Source organism: Protopterus annectens, chromosome 2.part1 (assembly GCF_019279795.1).
Source record: "Protopterus annectens isolate FY-2018-M chromosome 2.part1, PAN1.0, whole genome shotgun sequence".
In the NCBI taxonomy this organism is placed as follows: domain Eukaryota; kingdom Metazoa; phylum Chordata; order Ceratodontiformes; family Protopteridae; genus Protopterus; species Protopterus annectens.
Window position 1 is genome coordinate 1,966,447,433 of NC_056729.1, and position 21,637 is coordinate 1,966,469,069.

The 21,637-nt window shown below is 40.1% G+C and overlaps 1 protein-coding gene across 2 annotated transcripts in view; it reads right to left on the reverse strand.

The window, feature by feature from the left end:
• The window catches only part of ERBIN (erbb2 interacting protein), a 3,184,408-nt gene that overhangs the window by 607,701 nt on the left and 2,555,070 nt on the right, over window positions 1–21,637 (reverse strand). For both annotated transcript variants that reach the window (XM_044063352.1, XM_044063353.1), the window contains exon 20: window positions 16,784–16,895. In XM_044063352.1, the coding sequence (XP_043919287.1) occupies window positions 16,784–16,895 (112 nt within the window). The remainder of the gene's footprint in view (window positions 1–16,783; window positions 16,896–21,637) is intronic.

A 21,637-nucleotide genomic window follows, 5' to 3' on the forward strand; every position in this document is an offset into this window, starting at 1 on the left:
TGAAGTGTCTAGCTACTTAGGTTACATTGCTGACCACAGACACAGCCTGGGATTTATGTTTAGAATCTTCAAACTCAGCCAGAGCCTTATTCAGATTTTTTCAGAATAGATAGCAAATACTTTTGTCATTTGTATTTGGTAGTTCAGGGCCTTATATACCAGGGTGGCAGAGGTAAAGATTTTTTTTGTCATACCTCTCCATGGTCCTACTGTATCAGATGGAAGCACACTGGATTCATGTATGAGTTGGGTGGGTTTATCTGTAGAAACTGAGAAAACTGGGTGGGGTATATGAATTTCGGTTTCATAGATGCTAGTGGCTGTGACTGTGGGTTAGAAGAAGTGGAGGCATAAACATCCATGAAGGCTTCTAGGACATGGGGCACAACTGAACGTTTTGGATCCCCTACTTCCTATAATTCATAGTAACATTGCTGAACATCCGAGACCTATTTAGTGTCCCATGCAAAATTATGCATATTCTGGATGTTGTTTCACAAAAGGAAAGCTCTTTCAGTAGTGAAGCTGATGACAAGGTATCCTCATCATCTGAAGTCAGTTGTCTTGGAGAATTTATCTGGGATGAGTAAGCCAGTGAGTCCTCTCCTGAATCTTATTCCTTCTCCAAAGAGGACTCATGCTGCCTTTTCAAAGTGGCAGGTCAGGAATAGGAGAAGAGAAAAAGGAAGTAAGGAGACTTCAGAATAAGTTGGATTTGTATAACCCTCAAGACAAAATCCAAACATTCCTTTTCATGGGATGTCCACTGATGAGAAACATGTTTGAGCTTTTACTTCTTCCTCACCAGAATGTCTGCTTTAATAAAGAACAGTAGTGTGGAACATTGACGGACCTTGATAATGCAGTCAGGTACCTTTTCTCTCACTAGAGTCTGAGATATGCCCTCTGGGCCCTTGGAAATAATCACCTTAGGAACTCTCACTTCTCTCCTGTGGAGGTGCGAGATTCAGTCTCATCAGACATTCAAGTAATGGATGCCATACAGGCCTCTGAAAAGGTTGCACTAGTGCGCATCTCAGAAGGACTCAGCTGTACCGAGGATTATTGTTGCATCTCATAGGGGCCATCCAAGTAAGAATGGGCAAAGTATCCAATTGCAATCTTTGTGCTATTTCTTGGATGTGAGAAGACTTCCAAGGCAAAAGGTTCCATTATTTTGCTACAAGAGAGGCTCTGGAGAATGTGTGTTACCAAATAAGCATTCAGGGAAGCAAACCTGGCTCTAAGAGTTTTAGGGACAAATGACTGGCAAATCTTACAGATATGGTAATCATGCTCAGCCCGTAAGCAAAACAAACACAGAGGGAATGTCTTTGTAAGGAATCTGCCTTACAAAACTGCACTTCCCTTGCTCAACTGATATGAACAGATCTTGAAGAAAAAAGGAGGTTCCCCAATGTGACACTTATCTGACCAAGCTGTGGCAGCTGCAGCAGCATGACATGTTCATGCCAATTTTAGTGAAGTTTCTGACTGGCTGCAAGATAGTCTGAGGATAGGGAGACTATAGAAACTTTCTTTCCCAGTTTGTTAGAAGTGAAGGAAACAAATGTGATTTGGTTCTGTGAAGGCAGAAGTGCAATTATCTAAGCACACCCTACATACGTAATATGTATTCTCTTTTGTTTGTATAAGATGGAAAGAAGACTGGCAAATGAATAGGCTGTGAAATAATTGATTCAAGAAGCTGCCATTAGAAAAAAGGATGGATTGATTTTCAGAGATACCCTGTGTTTGTGAAATACTAGATATGGGAGAAGAGGAAGACAGCTGAATACTCCTGGGACGTCTGTTCTACTAGTAAACAGTCTGCGGCCATTGTCCACTGCCAAACCCTCACTGTTTCCTGATAAAAGGGGTAAGATCTGGTCCACCTTGCTTGCTGATGTAACAAACTACCATCATGTTACCTGTCTGGATGGGCATCATGCCCTGGGGAAGACACAGTCCTGAAGTTAATACCACACAAGGAGAACTGCTCTCATCTCGAAGAAAATTATGCAAATACTTGCCTTGTTGTCTGTCCACAAACCCTGGACCATTCCCCCTTCGTGATGCCCCCCCACCCACCCAATGGGAGGATGCATCCATGGTTACTGCTGCTTCTGGGGGAGATGGTATGAAAAGTTTGCCAGAGTGTACCGTTAAGAGACTGTAACCACAACCTCAGGTGCTTTCTGCATCAGTCTGTTACAATGATAGTCTTGCAGAGAGTACAAGTGTGCTGGTACCACTGAGTCTGGAGGAGCCATTGCAAACTCATCACGTGGAATCATGCATGTACCCTTACAATTAATGATACCAACAGACTTAATACAGTCAGAACTAAGGCTGTGGAAGGAGAGGGGTTGTGAAGCAGACACTGGACTGCTGAATTCAAGGTCTGAATTCTGTCTGGTTGTAGTCAGAGTACAGATTAGTGTCCAGATGACACCATATAAACATGAGTTTTCTGAACTGGTTGAATGTTCAATTTCTGCAAGTTTACTGAAACTCCCAGGGATTGGCAAAGTTTGAGAAGGTAACCCTTGCTTTCAAGAAAAAAACGTATCATTGGGGCAGCTTGGAGTCAGTCATCTAGATACAGGAAAATCTTGTATCCCAAAAGTCATAGATGACCTGCAATGACAGATATACATCCTGTAAACACCCTGGCAGATGTGGTAAGGCCAAATGGTAAGACACTGAACTGACAATGACTGGCCCCTATACGGAAGCATAGGAATTTCCTTCACTCTTTCGTAATCTTGATATGAAGGTAAGCTTCTTGCAGAAACAAGGAGCACATCCATTCAGTCAACCAGAGTCAGGGTAGACTTGACTGTAACATGATCATTCTGAACTGGGTCCTCCAGACCATCTTGTTTATTAGGCTAAGGTTCAAAATTAGCCTGAGGTCCTGAGTTTTCTTTGGAACCAATAAGAATTTGGAATAGAATCCTAATGCTCTCTAATCTGGTGGACCTCTTAGCTGGATCTTTTGTTGAGAAGAGATTTATTTTTCTGTTGCCTTAGTCTGAGTGGGGAGGGGGGGCATCTGGCAATGTTTTGCTGGGCTGATGAGGAGTTAGGAAAAATGGAATGAAATAGACTCAGTATATCATCCCTTATACTCATTTGTCTTGAGTGCCCTGCCACTTTGGAGGGTAGAGGGAGAGATGATCCCCCAACTGCCACCATAGTAGAGCAGTTAGGCAGACCAAGTACTCTGTAGTCTCCTGTTCAAAAATGCTCCATCTTTGCTGTGGCTACATTGTTAGAAACATAGGTAAACTGTTGATATTTGGATTTCTTGTACCAGAGTAAATTAGGTCCTTTCTGGTTCCTGTTGTAAGATCTCTGATGAAACTCAAACTTAACTCTAATGGCGGAAATGATCTTATCTTGCTCACACTTCTGCATTTTCTCCTTCACAGACTGACCAAACAGGGCATTTGTGAATGATGACCTGAAGTTGGCCATAAAATCACACAGCAGCAACCATGTACAGTACATCATTGCTATGCCAGTCTTGGTAGCCTTAGTTGCTCCATCGACCCTGTTATGCATAAGACATATGAAGAGGTTTGTAATACTAGATAGTAGACATGGCAGTCAAGGTAGCTTCAAGCAGCTTTTTCAACTCTGTTGAAAGTGGAGCTTTCAGAGTAGATACTGTCATCTGTGACAAATCTCTCTGAAATCTCTTCTAAGAGGGCTGTAAACTGATCAGCAGCTTAATTTCAGCTTTCCCAGTGTGAAAAAAGAAACTGAGAAATAACAATGTTTTGGTTATCTTGAGTAAAACTCATTTACTGACTAGGAAGTACATAACCGGCATGTCAGCACAGAAAAAGTGCGAAGAACATGAAAGAAAATCAACCACAAAAGACAGAGAAAAGACTGAGAGGAATCCTGTAGCTATTCATCAAAAAGCAGTTCAAGCTTCAGCTTTGGTACAAGAGATGGCTTTCAGTAATTTAGAAAAAGAAATAAATCAAAGACAAGAGTGCTCTGTTTTATCAGAAGAGGTAGAAAAAAACAGACTGTATTAATATTATGGCAGCACAAACAACTAACTGGACTGGTATTCCACAGCAAGATTTGTTCGTTGAAAGGGCACATGGAGTGTATGCTCCAGGCATGGCCTTGAGAAAGCCACCAATACCTGTATTAATAAAGATGCAATCATATCAGCAGAAAGAGGTGATCCTGACAAAAGTGCGGCAGAAGGGAAAGTATTAAAATTGGAGATAGGAGAATGTTTGTGGAAAATGATTATTCGCTGTATACCATGCATAAGAGAAGCAAATTTATCCCAGCAATCTGGCAATGTCAAGAGGCAGGTGTGAGATTCAAGCTGCTGTATTCAGTTGTCTTCAAAATACTTTTTTCCTGGAGGATCAAGGACATTTTTGATGCAGAACATGATAAGGGGATATAAAATAAATAGGTTAGCCAACAAAATTTACCAGCAAACAGAAGGGGACTTTGCTTCTCTTTTTTCTGACAATAAAGACGACTCTGCAGTAAACATTTTTCATTGTTACAAAGGAAAATATTTCAGAGACAGACAAAAACGCCAGAATTGACAAGAAGAATCAGGAGTACCTTGGACTTGTACCAGAGTCTGGTGTTGGGAAATGGAGGTGAACAAGAAGATCAGGAACACTGAAATTGGTGAATAAATGGGAGACTATAAAACATCAATCATTTGTGAAATGGGGCTTTCCAAGAAAAAGTGACTGGACTTTTGTTGACTTTGTTACACTTGTGGGTGGAGTGTAAAGCATACACCCCACTTTATTTCATTAATGCTTACAAGAACACTAAAAGGGGGGAAAGTAAGTAAAACAATTTTGTTCTCATTAGTATTGATATATAACATTTCATGATATAAACGGCATGCTATATATATATATATATATATATATATATATATATATATATATATATATATATATATATATATAGTAAGGCACTTTTAATTAGTTTGTAGTCATGTGTTTTAAATGTGAGGGGAGTCTTTTCAGTCATTGTTGTATGTGTTAAAGCTATTAAAGTAACAAGTACTTTTTAGACGTAATAACTATAGCCTTTACAATAAACAGGTTTGTCAAAAGCCAAGTTTACTGTGAATATTGCTGTGATTTAGGGCTGCAGGGGTGGGGTGTAAAAGTGCATGGATTATATTACATGTAGAATTAAGATTTGTCTTTTATTTTTGAAAGAGCAACTTGTCTAGATTAATGCCTTGGCTTAAGCTACAAACAAATGTTTTGTTTGTAAGAAAGCAGGCTTGAAAAATAAGTCAAAATGATGAAAGACATGGAAAAAGTTTCTTACAACTGCAAAAATATTAGCTTGTTTTCTTCCATTAGTAAATGTTCAGCGGCAGTCAAAAAGTCTGCAGCTGAAGGCAGTTGTACATTCTGATCTAAATGAAATTGATAAAGCTTCATTGCTGACTACTTTGACATGGAGACAAGCTGTCTGCAGGTGTAAGCAATTCATTTTGAGAGTTCTGAGCATTCTTTGCTAAGGGACACCCAAATTTAAGGTATAATGGCAACCAGTTCAGCGAAAAATAAAGTTTGAAATTATGGGAAGAGCCTAAGCTTTTTGACAGCATCAAATTATATCCTCACATTTCAAAGAAATGTTCATTACTCTGGAATCATAGCAGTCATTAAAGAAGTGTAAATGGTAAACTCTTCAGCACAGAATATTTTCATATAGGTAGTAGTATTTAGGTTCTAAGTCTTAAACTGCATTTTACAAATCACCATAAATACAGTAACTATTAAAGTTTGAAATATTTGGTAAAAAAACTTACAATATCTCACAAGACACCAGTTACACACATACTGTCACAGCAGCATTTTGTTTATATAAATAAACACTTGCATAAGAGGCTACGCAGTTCTGTCTGTGCTACTTATTTGTCGTGATAGAGATACTCTGGAAATGTTATGAACATCTGAAAAGCGCAGAAATGTGGAAATTGGGAATTCGCCATATTACACATTGCTACACCTGAGATAATGAAATTTCACTGCCATATCTTAGTCACATTACTTGCATTAATAAAACTTCATGTCACATTCAAGATCCGTACTCAGTTGGAAAAGGTTTAAAACAATGGCAATTAAATAATTAACTGCCCACAAGTTCCTCAAGTAAAAAACTGAAGACTATAAACGCATCATGGAATATTGGAATACACTCTCTGACCTTTTACTGAACTAAATTTACCTGCTTCAAAGATATATTTAGGGTCTTAGTTAGAATACCTGGATCCCTTCTTTTTTATATTTCCCCTATCCAAATTTTGCGAGGGCCCTGTCCACACAAATTTAATAAGCTTTGTACCGTCATATGTCTGTCTCATTTTTGTTTTTTGGTTAAGCTGATTTCTCTCTTTTCTAGGCATTTAGCACTTTTGTAAATAGTTTACTTATTACTGTCTTGTTTATTTTCTTGGTTTATATTTTTATGTTGTTGCAATTTGTTGGGGACATACTTTAAGAATATCTATACAAAAACTAAACTGTTTTATCTCATGCTGTTATCCTTGTTAGATTGTGAATTATGATTTCTGCTTGTGTGTGTGTTCTCTTATTTGAAAGAAAAATAAAGATTACTGAGAAAAAAAAAAAAGCACAAATGGAAATATTTATGGAAGACTTAGTTATGCCAAAGTTAGAGGTAGATGAGTCTCAACAACTAACAGTTAAAGACAGGAAGGGATGAGAAAAACTGTGATATAAAATCAATCTTCAAGAAAGTCTCCAGGGAGAGATGGTATTCCTGTGGAAGTTTGCAAGTTAAGAGGAAAGAAAGTGATAAAGACCTGGAAGATTTTGTTTAACAGTATTTTAAAAGGAGATGAAAGACCAACATCTTGGAAGAAAGCTGTGGTGGCTGTAATACCTAAAGACAGCAAAGACCTTTCGGACCTAGCTTTATATAGACACATTTCAATTTTAAACCACGATTATAAAGTGGTTATGTCTATACTAGCTAAATGAATGGCAAAGGTGTTGCCAAAATTGATAGATATGTATCAATGTGGTTTTGTGAAGGGAGGCAAACATTTGACAACATTAATAGAACAACAATGATCCAGAAATAAGCAGAATGTAAGAAGATGCCAATTGTTTACGGGTCTGGATGCTGAAAAAGCATTCAAAACAATAAGCTGGGATTTTATGAGTATGGCAATAGAAGTATCTGCATTCCCTGATACAATAATAAGGTTAATCACCAGAATACAGGAAGGATCAAAGGCAAGAATTAAAGTAGGAAAGTTGCGCTCTGATAAACTGTGTTTGCACAAAGGAAGCAGAAAGAGGTGCCCTTCATCCCCTTTATTCGCCTAATAAAGAAAATAAGGGACTCAGAAATGCAAAGATATAATTAGCATGATAATCAAGAAAAGTTAGCTTTATTTGCAGACGATATTTTCTACCTGATAAATCCAGAAAAGAACACCTTAGTGTTGTGGGACATTTTGATACAGTCTCAAGACTTTTCGGGATATAAAATTAATGAAGATAAACAAAGGATATAGCTGTAAATTATGTACCCACAAACTAATTGTTTCAGCAATACCAATAATTATGGGGACATAAGATGAAATATTTAGGAATATGGATTTAAAAGGCTTATGTTATGGCAGTTATGGATACGTGGGAAAAGACTAAACAAAAGATCATACAAAAATTGAGAAAATGGATTTTGCTTGTAAGTGTTAGCACAGATATTTGTATATACCCCAAGCAGGGTTGGAGGTGTGATGGGGAAGAAAGGAGGAACTGGGAACATACATTTTGGGAGTGTAATGAGTTACCAGATTTTAAAAATTCTCTGCAGAGTACTGTCGGAAATATTGGCTGAGCAAATGGCTTTAAGTAATGAAAATGATTCTTTTGAGCTGGGACACAGAATCGGAATTGCCTAGAGTCAAGACATAGTAAGGCCTTATTAAGTTTAAGTCTGTTGGCCATCAAAAAAACAATTGCTAGAAAATGGAAATCAAAGTCTAAATCAACTGCATTTGAAGGGTTCCTGTCAGAAGAACGAAGACGCATTATGTCGAATGAATCTTCGTCGAACTGTAAATGTTGAAAATGCAAAATGACTAAGTGTCTTTTAAGAGAATTCTTTCCCTGGGAAATAAGTCACTTGGACACTTCCATCACTTTGCCGTTTTCGGCATTGTAGTGTGATCTCGGAGTTTGTATATTTAAGTAGGGGGGGGGGTGAAGTCCCCCACTTAAAATAGTGTTTAATGTGTTTTTTTTTTTCTGGCTGTTCGCTCTTTTTTGTTTACGTTCTTTTGTGGTCAATATAACAGTGTTCGATCTTTTGATCGTTCGCTGTTATAACATAGACCCCATTTGAAGTACTGATTGTTATAAAAGAGATAAAATAGGAGGAAAAGGGATGTCCAGAAAAGGGAAGGAGTGAATTACACAGAAAGAGAGACTGAGGAGGAGGAGTGAAGTTTAAGGGAAGGCTTGAATTCAGCAATTTAATGCTGAACTGATGACAGTTACAAAGAAAAGATATGTGATGTACAGGTTCATAGGCAAGTACTAGGCTAACAGCCCTGGAGCCAATGGAAGCCTAGCCCAATAATGTTCCTAGTTATCTGGCTTACCAGATGTTAGCTCCCTGTGCCCTTATCTAGCAATGTGATTGAGGTGATCTCTGGGGTGAATTTCCTATTTCCCATCCACTCATCAAGATTTCTCTTGAAGAGGGCCAGTGAGGTACTCTGCTTGACATGAATGGGGAGTTTATTCCAGAGATTTGGAAGTCTCTGGGTTAGGAACCTATCCCTCCAGCAGGTTCCATTTAATGTGGTGATAAGGTTGAGGTCTTTGATACAAGTAGCACGGAGGAATTGGTATTTCTTCAAATGAAGCATGTCTAGCAAAACTGAGTCAGACATGGCTCTGTATGTGAAGCAGAGATCGCCTCTAAGTAGGCAATACAAGATGGAGTAAAGTTTAAGTTTTTTAAGTCTATTTGCATAAGGTACGTGTTTGAGTCTTAAGATCCTCTTAGTGCAGAACTTCTGTGGCCTTTCCAGTTGTTGCAGGTGTCTAGTGAGGTACATGCCAAATGGGGCATTGTATTCTATAATGGGTCTGATGAGGGCCGAGGAGATGACTTTTTTCCTGGATGAGAAACCTTTTGTAATGAGGTGCATCACGTAGAAGGACTTTCTAACTATTGTGGCGACGTGGTTGTCAAAGGAGAGATTGCTATCTACCTGTGTCCCTAGATCCCTTATAACACCTTCAGAGTTAAGTGGGTTCCCTTCGATATAGTAGTTTGTGGGCACCGTGTTTTTCCTGAAGGAAATTACGCATTTTTTTGGCATTGAGCCTAAGGCCATGGTTTTGGCACCAGTTGTTGGTTTCAGTTAGGCCTTTTTGTAGGATGTCCACATCAGCTTGAAAATCAATAATAGCTCCCAGTTTGCAGTCATCCGCAAATCTGGTTACCAGAGTCCCTTGGTGTTGGCTTGAACTTTAGAGAATTAAATATCAAACAGGAGAGGACCCAGAAATGATCCCTGTGGGACTCCATTTGTAACTGCCCGGTAGTCAGATTTGGAGTCAGCTACTTTCACTATGTGGGTTCTGTCAGTGAGCCAGCTGGCAAACCATCTGGTGATATATGGGTTAATGCCCAGATAAGTGAGCCTATCAATGATTCCAGAGTGTGGGATGGTGTCAAAGGCTTTGATTAGATTGAGGTAGGCTGTGTGGACAGCCTTGCCTTCATCCACCGCTCTGGTGACAGCTTCGAAGTCATCTATCAGACTGAGCAGATATGATCTGTCTTTCACAAACCCAAACTGTGTGGGGTCCAGGGTTTTAAGCTTCCCTATATCCTTATTTATAAGATCCGTAATCATATGTTCCATTGCCTTACAGATCAGGCTCGTCAAGCTGACATGGCGGTAGTTCCCGGGGTCAGTAGTCGCACCCCCTTTGTGCAGTGGGATGACTGTAGCAGTGCGCCATTCAGTGGGGACAAAGCTAGAACTGAGGCTGTAGTTGAACAGGGCACTCAGGTGTGGTGCCAGTTCTTTTTTGTAAATCGTGCAGGACACAACCCGGTATATTATTTGGTCCCATGTAAGCTGTATTCTTAGCTTTGGTCAGGGTGGTTTCTACTTGTACAGTCGTGATAACAGGGAGTTGGTATTCCTCGGGTATGCGCATGGGCCCTTTGGGGGATGAGGGTGGAGTAAAGTTCACACTAAACCTGTCTGCCAAGAAACTGGTAATATCAGTTGGTTCAGTATAAGTGGTGCCATTTTGCTGTAGCTCAGAGCAAATCTGCATATTATTATGCAGATTCTTGACATAACTAAAGAATGCCTTGTGGCTGTTCTTAGTATCTGTAGCAATTTTGCTTTCATAACTAGCTTTGGTGGATTTGATGAGGGATCTCAGTTTTTTACTGAGTTTTCCAAGGGAATTTTTCCAGTCACCAGACTTTACCCTTTTCTGCAACAGTTTTTTCCTTCTGTTGTAAAGTTTGTTGTTGGCAGGGGTCCACCAGATTGGCTTCCATTTTTTAGAGAGCATCTTGGTTCTGTTTTGTATGGCCCTATGCAATTGTGTAAGTGCTCATACAGTGCCTTGGTGTATGATTCAGCAGCCATACTCCCATTCCCCATTTCTATGAATGACGTGAAGCTTGCCACTTCTGTCCTTAGAAGCTCAAAATTCACTTTGGAGAAGTTTTTCACTATAGTTTCCTTTTTCGGGGGGGGGGGTGGATTTGGATATCAATGGTGATTAACTTGTGGTTGGCTCTGACCAGGGAGGGGTTTATCAAAGGAGAAGAGTAGCGGTCCCCCATGTTTGTAATGACTAGGTCAAGAATGTTGTTTCCTCTAGTGGGGGTCAGGATGAGCTGGTCCAAGGCATTGAAGTTGATGAATTCCAGGAAACGTTGGGAAAATGAGTTGCAGCAGGAGTAGTTGTTCCAACTAATGGAGGGGTAAAGTCTCCCAGAATAAGAGTATTAGGCTGGACCTTGATGTTTTCCAGACTGTCCAGGAATGCAGAGTGGGAGTCCTGGGACATTGTGGGGGATCTGTAGCAGACTACAACATGGACTGCAGTTTTGTCCAGTGATAACTGTGCCTAAAGTATTTCTGATGCATTATGTTGGGCAACAAGTCTGGAGGTGTGTCTATCTTTTATGAAGATGGATACACCTCCACCTTTAGGGGTTCGGTCATCACATCCCTTAGGGCTATGGTTCAGATTAGGGGCCGAAAGGTGCGATATGCATTGTAACTTGGTAGCGCAGGGGTGCTCTCAGGAGCTTTGAACCAGGTCTCTGTTACTGCACAGATGTCGATGTTCTCCAGTTTGAGGAGTGACTCGAGCGAGTGCATTTGAGGTTTAGACTTCTAACGTTGAGTAGCATAACCCTTAGGATGCATTTACAAGCAGGTGTTTTGATGGCAAATTTGTCTCCAGGGCATTGTCTAAAAAAGGAACTATAGGGGTGGCAAGGGCCTTGGTCAGTATCCAGAATCCCAGGGGTGATAGATGCAGCCCGTCTCTGGAAAAGCATCGAGGTCTGTCAGTCATGTCATCCCAAGCAGACAGATACTGGATTCCCTTTGAATGACACCAGAAACTTAGCCAATTGTTGAAGTCAGTCATTTTCGGCTTGTACTGTGGTATCATTCTTGGTGATAGTAGGATGCTACTCAAGGCTACGGTCAAACCTGACTGGGCTACAAGATCAGAGAAGTTCTCCCTCTCTCTTTTCATGTAGTCCATGGAGGTATGTCTTGCATCATTCACACCAACATGTATGACGACGGAGTCATATTTGTGCCTGCTGTGGAGAGACCCAAGTGCATGCATTATGTGGCGAATCTTGGCACCCGATAGGCAGCTGACCGTGACTTTCTCCTTATTCAGCCTAGTGAGTGGGATTGTCAGTGTGTCTTACAACTGAGTCACCTACAACTAAAGTGCATGATACACTGTTCTGCCTTAGGGGCTTGGCTTGAGTGGCATACTGGTTGTGAGGGCTATGCATCTTGTGGGTTATGCTTGGATGGGATGGTTGCTTGCTTTTTTGCATCGAAGGTCTCTGTTCTTTGGACAGATTTTTTAAGAGAACCTCTGCGAAAGTGGTCATGCGTTTTGTGTTGCTATGTGATAGTGGCGGTGTGCTAACAGGGAGGGCTATGTGTTGTTTGTGATGTGATGTTGGCATTGACCTTCTTCTCCTGACTGGCTGACCCAGTCTTGGATTGAGAGAGCGAAACCTCAAGTTTGGCTATGTACTTGCATCTCTCACAAGTGGATGTGTTTGGAGGTAGGAGGAGAGGGTTGTCTGTGTACATGAGGCAATTGCTGCATTGCCTCAAGATGCCCAGGTTCACCAGGGTAACGGGAGAAAGCATCGGAAACTGACCTTTGGACATGCCTGGAAAAGTGATCAGCTTTTTAAGTACTGAGTTACTTATGCTTAGATTAAGTACTGAAGCTTTTTGTTCCCTTTATGGAAAGTTAGTGCTAGTGGCAGTGGGTGAACTTGTAATAAATGCTCCAAGACATTCTGAGCAAGTGCTGGATTTAAGGTCTAATTTGACTGCTCAGAGGTGAAGGTTTAGAAGATCCAAGGGAAAATTTAAAGTAAAGTCTGGGCAACACAGAAACCATACAGTCCTGAGATCCGCCAATCTGAAATCCAGACTATTCTAGTTAGAGAAAGGCAGGAAACGAGCAAGGAGATTTTTTTTTTTTTTCAAAAATGCAGCAAACTATTAGAACTGCAAAAACACTATTTTAAAGCAAATGGCTAGCGCACTTGAGTGTGTAGCCTACAACAGTAAAACAGCTGAGGTTAACTTAAAACAAGCAAATAAAGTGCAAACAATAAAATTTAACAGAATACAGTTGAAATAAGTAGCAAGACTTAATAAACTGCTAGAATACAGCGCAGTAAGCAAAAGAAGCAAAACGGAGGTACTTAAACCACGGTAAGGCTCTCCTCTCTTTTTCTGCTGCTGTAGAACTCTGCAGGACGCCCAGTCAGGATCTTGCTGAGGTTAAGCTCAAAAACCGCTCAAACACATTTTTTTTAAACAGAAAGATGAAAGGGATAGAAATAGCCCAAAATGGCCAATAAAAATGCAATTTCTGGGCTGAAACCACTCCTTTAGCGACAGACTGCTCAAAGGTTACTACTCCCACTGATAAGCAAAGAAGCTTCCTTCTGTCTTAGTAAGGTCTGGGCAACACAGAAACCTCAATACAGTCCTGAGATCAGCAAATCAGAAATATGGACTATTCTAGTTACAGATAAGGCAGGAAAACAAGCAAGGAGACAGTATTAGGGGGGTTTTGTTAATTTTCAAAAATACAATTAGAACTGCAAAAACACTATTTTAAAGCAGAAAAATGTCTAGCCCAATTGAGTATGTAGCCTACAACAGTAAAACAGTTGAGTTTAACTTAAAACGAGCAAATAAAGTGCAAACAATAAAATTTAACAGAATACAGTTGAAATAAGTAGCAAGACTTAATTGGCTAGAATATAGAATAAAGTGTGGTAAGCAAAAAAAGTATGTTTACCTATGTCTTAAGTGATAATTTAATAAGAGTGTTTAAAAATATCTCTCTGAAATATGTTCATACATGTGGCAATGTCAGAGCTCTTAATGCAAAAGAACATGAAGCATCACCCTGGGCTTTTTGTTGGGAGGGTGGATAGAGGTCGACTCCTCGGACAGTTCTCTTTTGGTAGTTGCCACTACAATAACGGAGTCAACTGCAGGTGATATAGTCCATTGTTGCACATCATTTGATGGCTTGAGAATATCATCAGGAGTAAGTGGGACTGCTCTGCAGGTGTTGAGTTCCTGCCTAGAGCACCTAGCTGCTAAGTCAATTATCTTATCCACTGGAGGCAACACCCAGTACACATATACTGTTGACCCATAAGCTTCAAACAATAAAACCTCATCTTGAAAAAGGGGGATCAATGGGTTAAGCTGCCCTCTGGTGCATCAAATCTAAAATTTCACCGAAAGAGGCATCCTCCAGTATGGATTGTGGAGAAAACTCTCAATCTTCTGAGTCGGTATCCGAGATGGGGACTCCAATGGGGTTGTCTAGGTGCTTAGACTTGCACATCCTCTTTTTGGGAATATCATGGAAGGTACCACTTGACTCCTCAAACAAGGACTAAATCGGCTTTTGTGCTGAGGGCTTAAAGTTTACGGGAACACTCTGACCAAGGGATATCTGATGAGAAGACAACAGGCACAGGGAATTATGGGACGGAACTGCATACATTGGGATCTGTGGATCCACTCACTTAGGACTGATGATTATTCTCCCCAATGTCTGAAAAGCAAATCTAACCTCCATTACAACTGAAGACACTGCTCCATCTGTTGGATCTAACGCTCCCTTCAGACAGATGGTCACAACTGTTGGAGGGGTGTATGAAGCCATGAAGGAGGAAGGCGTTGATGAAGGTGTCAGAACTGATGTCTTGAAAGCAGACATAGACACCATCAGTGGAGCTGAAACTAATGGCCCTGGTAACACAACTGAAGCAGCTAAATCAAGCCCTTGACTCTTAGAATGCATTGGCTCTGAAAATGCAGAAGCTGAATGAGTCAGATCTGAGATTCCAAGTGCAAAAGTTATAGGAAAGGTTTGCACTGAAGCCACAGGACCTGGATGAAAAGTCAGCTCAGAAGTAACCAGAGCCAAAAGTCAGACTGACAAAAACACCAAAATCAGGGGCATCCGGACAGATCCAACTGGCTTTTGAGCTGAAGGGAATGGAATGACTCCCATCTCAATCTGTGCCCTCAGGAATTTCTGCATCAGACAATTCAAGTCCGTCTCTGAAGTACTCTTACAAGATCAGAAAGACCTGATGGATAGTGCTGAGGATGGTATGGACAGAGGGCACTGATCTGACTTATCTGTGTTTGTTTCCTGGAGCAGTCATGGTTCAAGATAGGATCCAAGAGCTCTGGATCTGGTGAAGGGGTGTGGGCCATAAGAACTTTAAATCTCAGAACTTTCACAACAGATGCAGAAGCCATGGGTTTAAGCATGTCTTTTCCTAGAATCTGCATCATTATGTTTTGCAGGTTTTTCAGAAGGCTTAAGACAGTGGCAGAAGGCCTTTCAAAATAAGTTTGTTTTTTTCTATCAGCCAGTACCCTAGGCTCAAACCCCGCAAAACTCTCTGTTAACGGGCAGATGAGGAGTACCCAAACACACCACACACAGATTGTGCAGATCCTGTGGTGGTAGTTTGTGACCATACATTAAGCACTTTTTGAAGCTAGCTTGCCTCTCTCCATGGTAAAAGGCAGAAGATAGTATGTAGTAGTAACAGTAACTAATAATAACAAGCTTCCAGTAACACTAGGAATGCAGGCAAAAATGCAAACTTAACTAACACTACTCTACACTCTAAGAAATAGCTGTTGCTAAACTACAACTTTTACAACTATCAAACCATTAGCTAATAAACTATTAAGTGACTAGATTAAGTTACAGAACAAAAGATGTAAGATCCAGCAAATGTTTGGAAACACTTCTGTGGCAAAGGGGCTAACAACTGAAGAGAAATAGCAAGTATAAGTGAACAAGTTAACACTACAAAGCTACAAGACAAACATAAATCATTAGGGCACTGTAATGAGTGAAGTTTGGATAAATAAATCAAGATAAGAAATAGAAGTGGAGCATTTAGCTGTCAAGCGAGACTGTGTCAATTCAATATGGCAACAAACAAAATCTGAGGTCAATTATGGGAAGTGGTGCATTATGGGAGGCAAAAATTCATAAAAGCAGCTCTAGACTGAAGTACTAATGCTGCCAAACCAGATCTGACAAGGGGTTCAAGGATCCACATGTTATAAGGGATAGAGTGAGTGATTGAATAGGATCTAAACCTTAAAGGAAAACTCCACCCTAGAACTAAAAAAAAAACTGTTTGTTCACTTTGTTTCCTGACCTATTTTAACACCTCAAAATCACTCTAAGTACTTTATTTGTAATTTTAGTCAGTTTTCCACAACACGGCTACAAATGGGGTTTGATGCGTCAACATGATCTTGTACTCCCTCATGCTACATCAAACTCCATTGGTAGCCATGTTGTGGAAAATAGGCTAAAATTACAAATAAAGCACTTGGTGTGATTTTGAGGTGTTAAAATATGTCCGTAAACAAAAGAAAGAGTGACAAAACAGTTTTTTTGGTTCTAAGGTGGAGTTTTCCTTTAACTGAAACTAAAATGTAGGAAAGGGGAAAGGCTCATTTTGAGGCCTAAAGAAAAGAAACAGCCCAGTCACAAGAGTAAGAGTAAAAATCTGAACCTGAACGCACACTAAGAAAAAAAAGCTACCTAAAATTCCTAAACTATGTAAAGTAATTTAATAGCAAGGAAATGGGTAATTATCGCACACTAAAGATGATCTTTTAGTCAAAAAGTGCTTGAGTCAAATATTCACCCTGTAATGCAATCCATCAGTACATGAGATTTAGAGAGAAAAAAGTGGGTGTATTGCAGGAACGAAAAGATAGGACCTTGAGATTTGGGAAAAGTCCTGTTAGTTGGTGAATCAATGTTACCTGTAGCGAACTGTCATACTATTTTAAGTGGATGGACTGTATCATGCAAGATATAAAGTTCCCGCAAATTAAATGCATATTAAACAAAGCACTACTTCTACATCCCTGTATTACCTTTTTTGTCTTTGCTGAGTGCCACAACTTTTGGCTGGTTTACAGATATCTCTATCAAAGGTGGACGCATCTCTGCTATCTTCATTTCCTCATCAGAAGAAATATCAGAGTCCTGAAAAGAACACAGCATAATTAAAAAAAAAAAAAACTCAACCACACAATATCTAACAATACAGAATGACTCACACATTTAACAGATAGTAAACTGCTATTATATAATACAGTGGTTGTTTGAAATAAGCACTGAAAAGATTAGAAGTAAAATGCAATGATCAGGCAGTTCAATCAACATAAGGTACACAGAACAAGCTATAACGAGATTATCTTTTTTTCCCAATCTCTTATAGATTCAGTAATGTGTGCACTAAAATTCATGACAAAGCCATCAACAATGCCAGGTAACAACAGGGGAGAGTCTGACAATGTATTTCATTTTTTTGAATGTTTTCATTGAAGCAGGAAGTCTTGAAAACGTGACACAGGTTAAAATGGAGATCAGAAAAAAGCAACTGCAAAACAAATCAGCCTGTAAGCTAATAGCTGGAAAATCACATTCAAAAGGACTGTCATGTACAATAGGTAGGAGTAATAGCTTATTAAGAATTGTAGGGCGCAAACAGTAATGTTGCAGCAGACACATTTGGATCAAAATGAGCATGCGAGTTTGAGAAAGAAAGGATTCAGGATGGACAGTCAGCAGAACACTGACAACAAAAGAAAACAGCAGTAACAATATGGATTGCCAGACAGGTTCCAATAGTGACAGAAGGGGGGGGGGACAATGTCAAATTTGCAGTAGCAATGAGTTACTGGCGGGGGGGGGGGGTAGGATTACACGGGCATGTATTTACATTCAATCTAAACTGCTATTATGGCATTGAACAGACTTTTGGGAGAAACAGTCCACTTTCAACAGGGAATATTACTTATGAGTGGGGACTGGAACTTAACTTCCAATAGTGAGGATATATCATGGGATACCTAAAAGGGAAAATATAACAAGAGAGGGTAGATTTCTGAAAAAAAAATGAGAACATTTGGTATGGAAAATGTAAATTTAGTAGAAGGAATTCAGACAATGTACATATTATGCCCCAAGGTACTAAACTGCACTTGACTGGACAGAACTTATATTTCACTGGAGCAAGTCTATTTAACTGAAAGTTTTGATGCATGTTCAATAACCATTTCAGACCATGTACTAATAAAAATTAAGATAAAGATGCAGGGTAATGAGGTAAAAATTAGACATTGGCACATTTCTATTTACATGTAGAAGAGAGAAATTTAAGGAATGGGTTCCAGCAATGATTTGAGAATCATTAGGGAAGACACAAATTTCTTCAGAATGGATAGGTAATAAGCGAGATGAAATTAAAATGAACTTAAAAACAAGGTGGAAGTGAAAGAGATAGGGGAACAAAGTAATAGGAATTACTTACAGGGGCCGACAAAGGTTAAAGTACTGCAAAATAAGGAGAATCTGAAAGAACAAGAAGAGCAGCAATTGAATTTTCATCACGTGAAGTCCGGCTAAAGGAATCACAAGAATAGTACAAAGTCAAGTTGGAACATAGCAGAAACAGCACTTTGTCCTGAGGAGGAAAAGCCATTATTAGGAATGTGTCTGGTAGACATTCCAGAAACACTACCACGTGAGAAGGAATGAGATATTTCTCTATGTTCAGCTGAAAACCAAGGCTGGAAAAAGGTTTTTTTTTTTTTTTTGTTACCCAAGCCAGAGATTCTTGACAACATGCGAAATAACCTGCAAAGAAAAGGCAGTTAAATATGAGAAAATGTGACTATCCTGCAATCTGCACTGGGTTATTTACAGGAGCCAGAAACTTTGTAAACACTCTTGGAAATGTTGATAAACCTCAGGGCAAAGCAGAAACCTGTAAACTAGACAAAGAAAACCATAAAAGTCATCTGATTGTTTGAGAATCTGAATATGATCATAAGCATCTTTTAAATTCAAAGATATTAGAAAACTGAGAGGTGGAATGAGAGATGCCAGAGACTGCAGACAGCATTTTCAGCTTTGGGATTTTTATGTGAAGGTCTAGAAAAGAAAAGTCTAGGACAGATTTCTAGGTTCCTTCTTTCTTCAGCACCAGAAAGATTCTTGGATAAAATCCTTGTCCTCGTAGATCTGGTGAAACAGATTTGATAACCCGCAAAGAGAGCATCTGATCTAGGACAGCAGGTTTTATTGGATGGATGAAGACAAATCCCACTGTCAGTTGGAGCCTTTTTGAATGATTCCCAGAAATTAAGTGCCTGAAGTCTGGTGCCACAAAAGAAAGTGAAGGCCTAGACTTTGGGAAGGCTTTAAATGAATGCCAGGGTGTGGAGTGGGGAACACATTTCAGAGAATGTTTGGTAACCAGAGACAAAGAAGACACTAATTAATTCAAAAATGCCTTATCTCTGAAGTGAGGGGTCAGCAATAAATTTTCTAATACTGTCAAAGGAAGGTAGCAGAAACCTAAACGTGAGCCAGACAATTCATCATTCTGAAGGCTAAGATAAACAAAGTGTAAACTTTCTTCTCAAACCTATCAAAAGTTTTTTTTTTTTTTAGCTTGCCAGAAGGTAAGAAATTTGGCAGAAGTTGATTTTGACAGAGAAATAACTCCAGGATCTAATTTAGGATTACACAAAAAGAATTTGTGGGACTGGGGCACTTTTATATCATTTATTAGACTTTCAAGGAACAGATAGCTGACTGTCAGGCAAACTGCTGGCTGTGCAGAAAGCGTCCTCTAAGACTGGCAATACAGGAGGAAGACAGTACAGTTTTGTACCTACCATAAATGTAGATGTCCGATAGGAATGCATCTGCAGTCCTTACAAATGGGTTGTCCTGTCATCAGGCAGCCCTTCGTCGGCCGGATTCCAAAGTCTGGGTCTGGCTTCGGCTGGTGTCACACTTCACCTGACGTCATAGCTGCAGTTGTTCGGGTATAAAGGCATCAGCCGACGCCATTTTCCTCAGTGTTTCTTGCCCCAGATGCCCTCTAGGAAGGCTGAATTTGGATAAATGCAAATGATTCCAAATAGTAGAGAGCAAACAAAAAATAAGCATGTATGTACATATATACAAACAAATACACCATAATAGATTCCCCCAGCTAGCTACAAGATGGTCAAATACCCTAGGAGTACCACAGAGGGGAAGGAGGGAGGGTAATCCTGACTGCAGATGCATTCCTATCGGACATCTACATTTATGGTAGGTACAAAATTGTACTATGTCCTTCAAGGATGCATCTGCAGTCCTTACAAATGGGTAGAATACCATAGCCAAACTGGGGGAGGAGGAAAGATATCAAAAGCAACAAAAAAGCACCAGGTAGCAAGTAGCAAACAACGAACACAGTATCCAGCAAATCTTTTTAATAAAATCTCTCTGACGTCTCGGCCAAAGCCTTCAAGGAGAATCAAGGAGGAGGAAAGATAGAATTATGGTGTAGTTAAGATCCCTTGCAAAACAGCAGTGGCAAAACCTGCTCGGGAACTAGAGTATAAAGGTAAATTATAATGCTTGGCAAATGTATGCACGGAGCTCCAAGTAGCAGCCTCTAAAATGTCTTTGGTAGCCACTCCTCGTAAAAAAGCTGTGGTAGTGGCTGTAGCTCTTGTAGAGTGAGGCCTGATGTTTTCTGGAGTTTTCTTTCCATGGTAGGAGTAACAAAATCTAATGCAATTTCCTATCCACTTAGATATTGTCTGTTTTGAAATTGCTTTCCCTTCCATCCCTGTTGCATATGCTACCAGTAGCTGGTCAGTTTTTCTATTGCTCTTGGTCCTGTCCAGGTAGTAGCGTAATTGCCTGTGTACATCCAAGGTATGCAACAGTCTTTCTCCCCTGTTCTGTGGATTGGGGAAGAATGTAGGTAGGTGGATAGCCTGATTTAAAGATACTCTGGAGACCACCTTAGGCATAAAAGTAGGATTTGTTCTCATGGACACTCTATCTTGATGGAAGATCAGAAAGGGCTGTACTGCCATTAATGCTTGTAGCTCAGAAACCCTTCTTGCTGAAGTGATTGCCAGCAGGAAAGCAGTTTTCCATGATAAGTATTGCAATTCTGCTGTTGCTGCTGGTTCGAAAGGAGGAAGTGTCAATTTTTCTAGCACAAAATTCAAGTCCCATGCAGGTAATGGTGGCTTCCTAGGAGGCTTTACATTTTTAATTCCTCTCAGAAACTGCCTGAGCAGAGGATGTGAGAAGACTGGAGGATCCAAGTCATATTCTGCTGAAATAGCTGATGCATGAATCTTAATGGAGGAGTAGGACAGGCCTTTGTGGAATAGCTCTGCCAAGTATTCCAGGATGTTGGCTATGTTTACCAGTGACACATCTTCCCCTTTAGCAGTACTCCAAATGAGATATCTTTTCCATTTTGCTGAATAGGTTTTCCTTGTTGAAGGTCTGCGAGCTTCCAAGATAATGTCCTTAACCCTTTGGGATAAATTTGGGTTAATTTGTCTTATGCAATGTTCCAGGCAGTCAGCTGCAGAGTTTTCAGGTTTGGATGCAGGGTGTTGTAGTTGTTCTGAGTTAACAGCAAGGGAACTAGGGGTAAGGGCCACATCTGTTCCCGAGACATGCTCCTCAGTAATGGGTACCAATGTTGCCTTGGCCAATCTGGAGCTATCAGAATGATCCTTGGATGGTCCTCTTTGATCTTCAATAGCACCTTGTGCATCAAAGGAAGTGGTGGGAATGCATATGCTGTCAGATTTTTCCAGCTGAAGGATAGGGAGTCCACCTTCCATGCCAGTGGATGGTACGTCCTGGTGCAGAATTTTTTAATTGGTGATTGTGTGGGGATGCAAATAAGT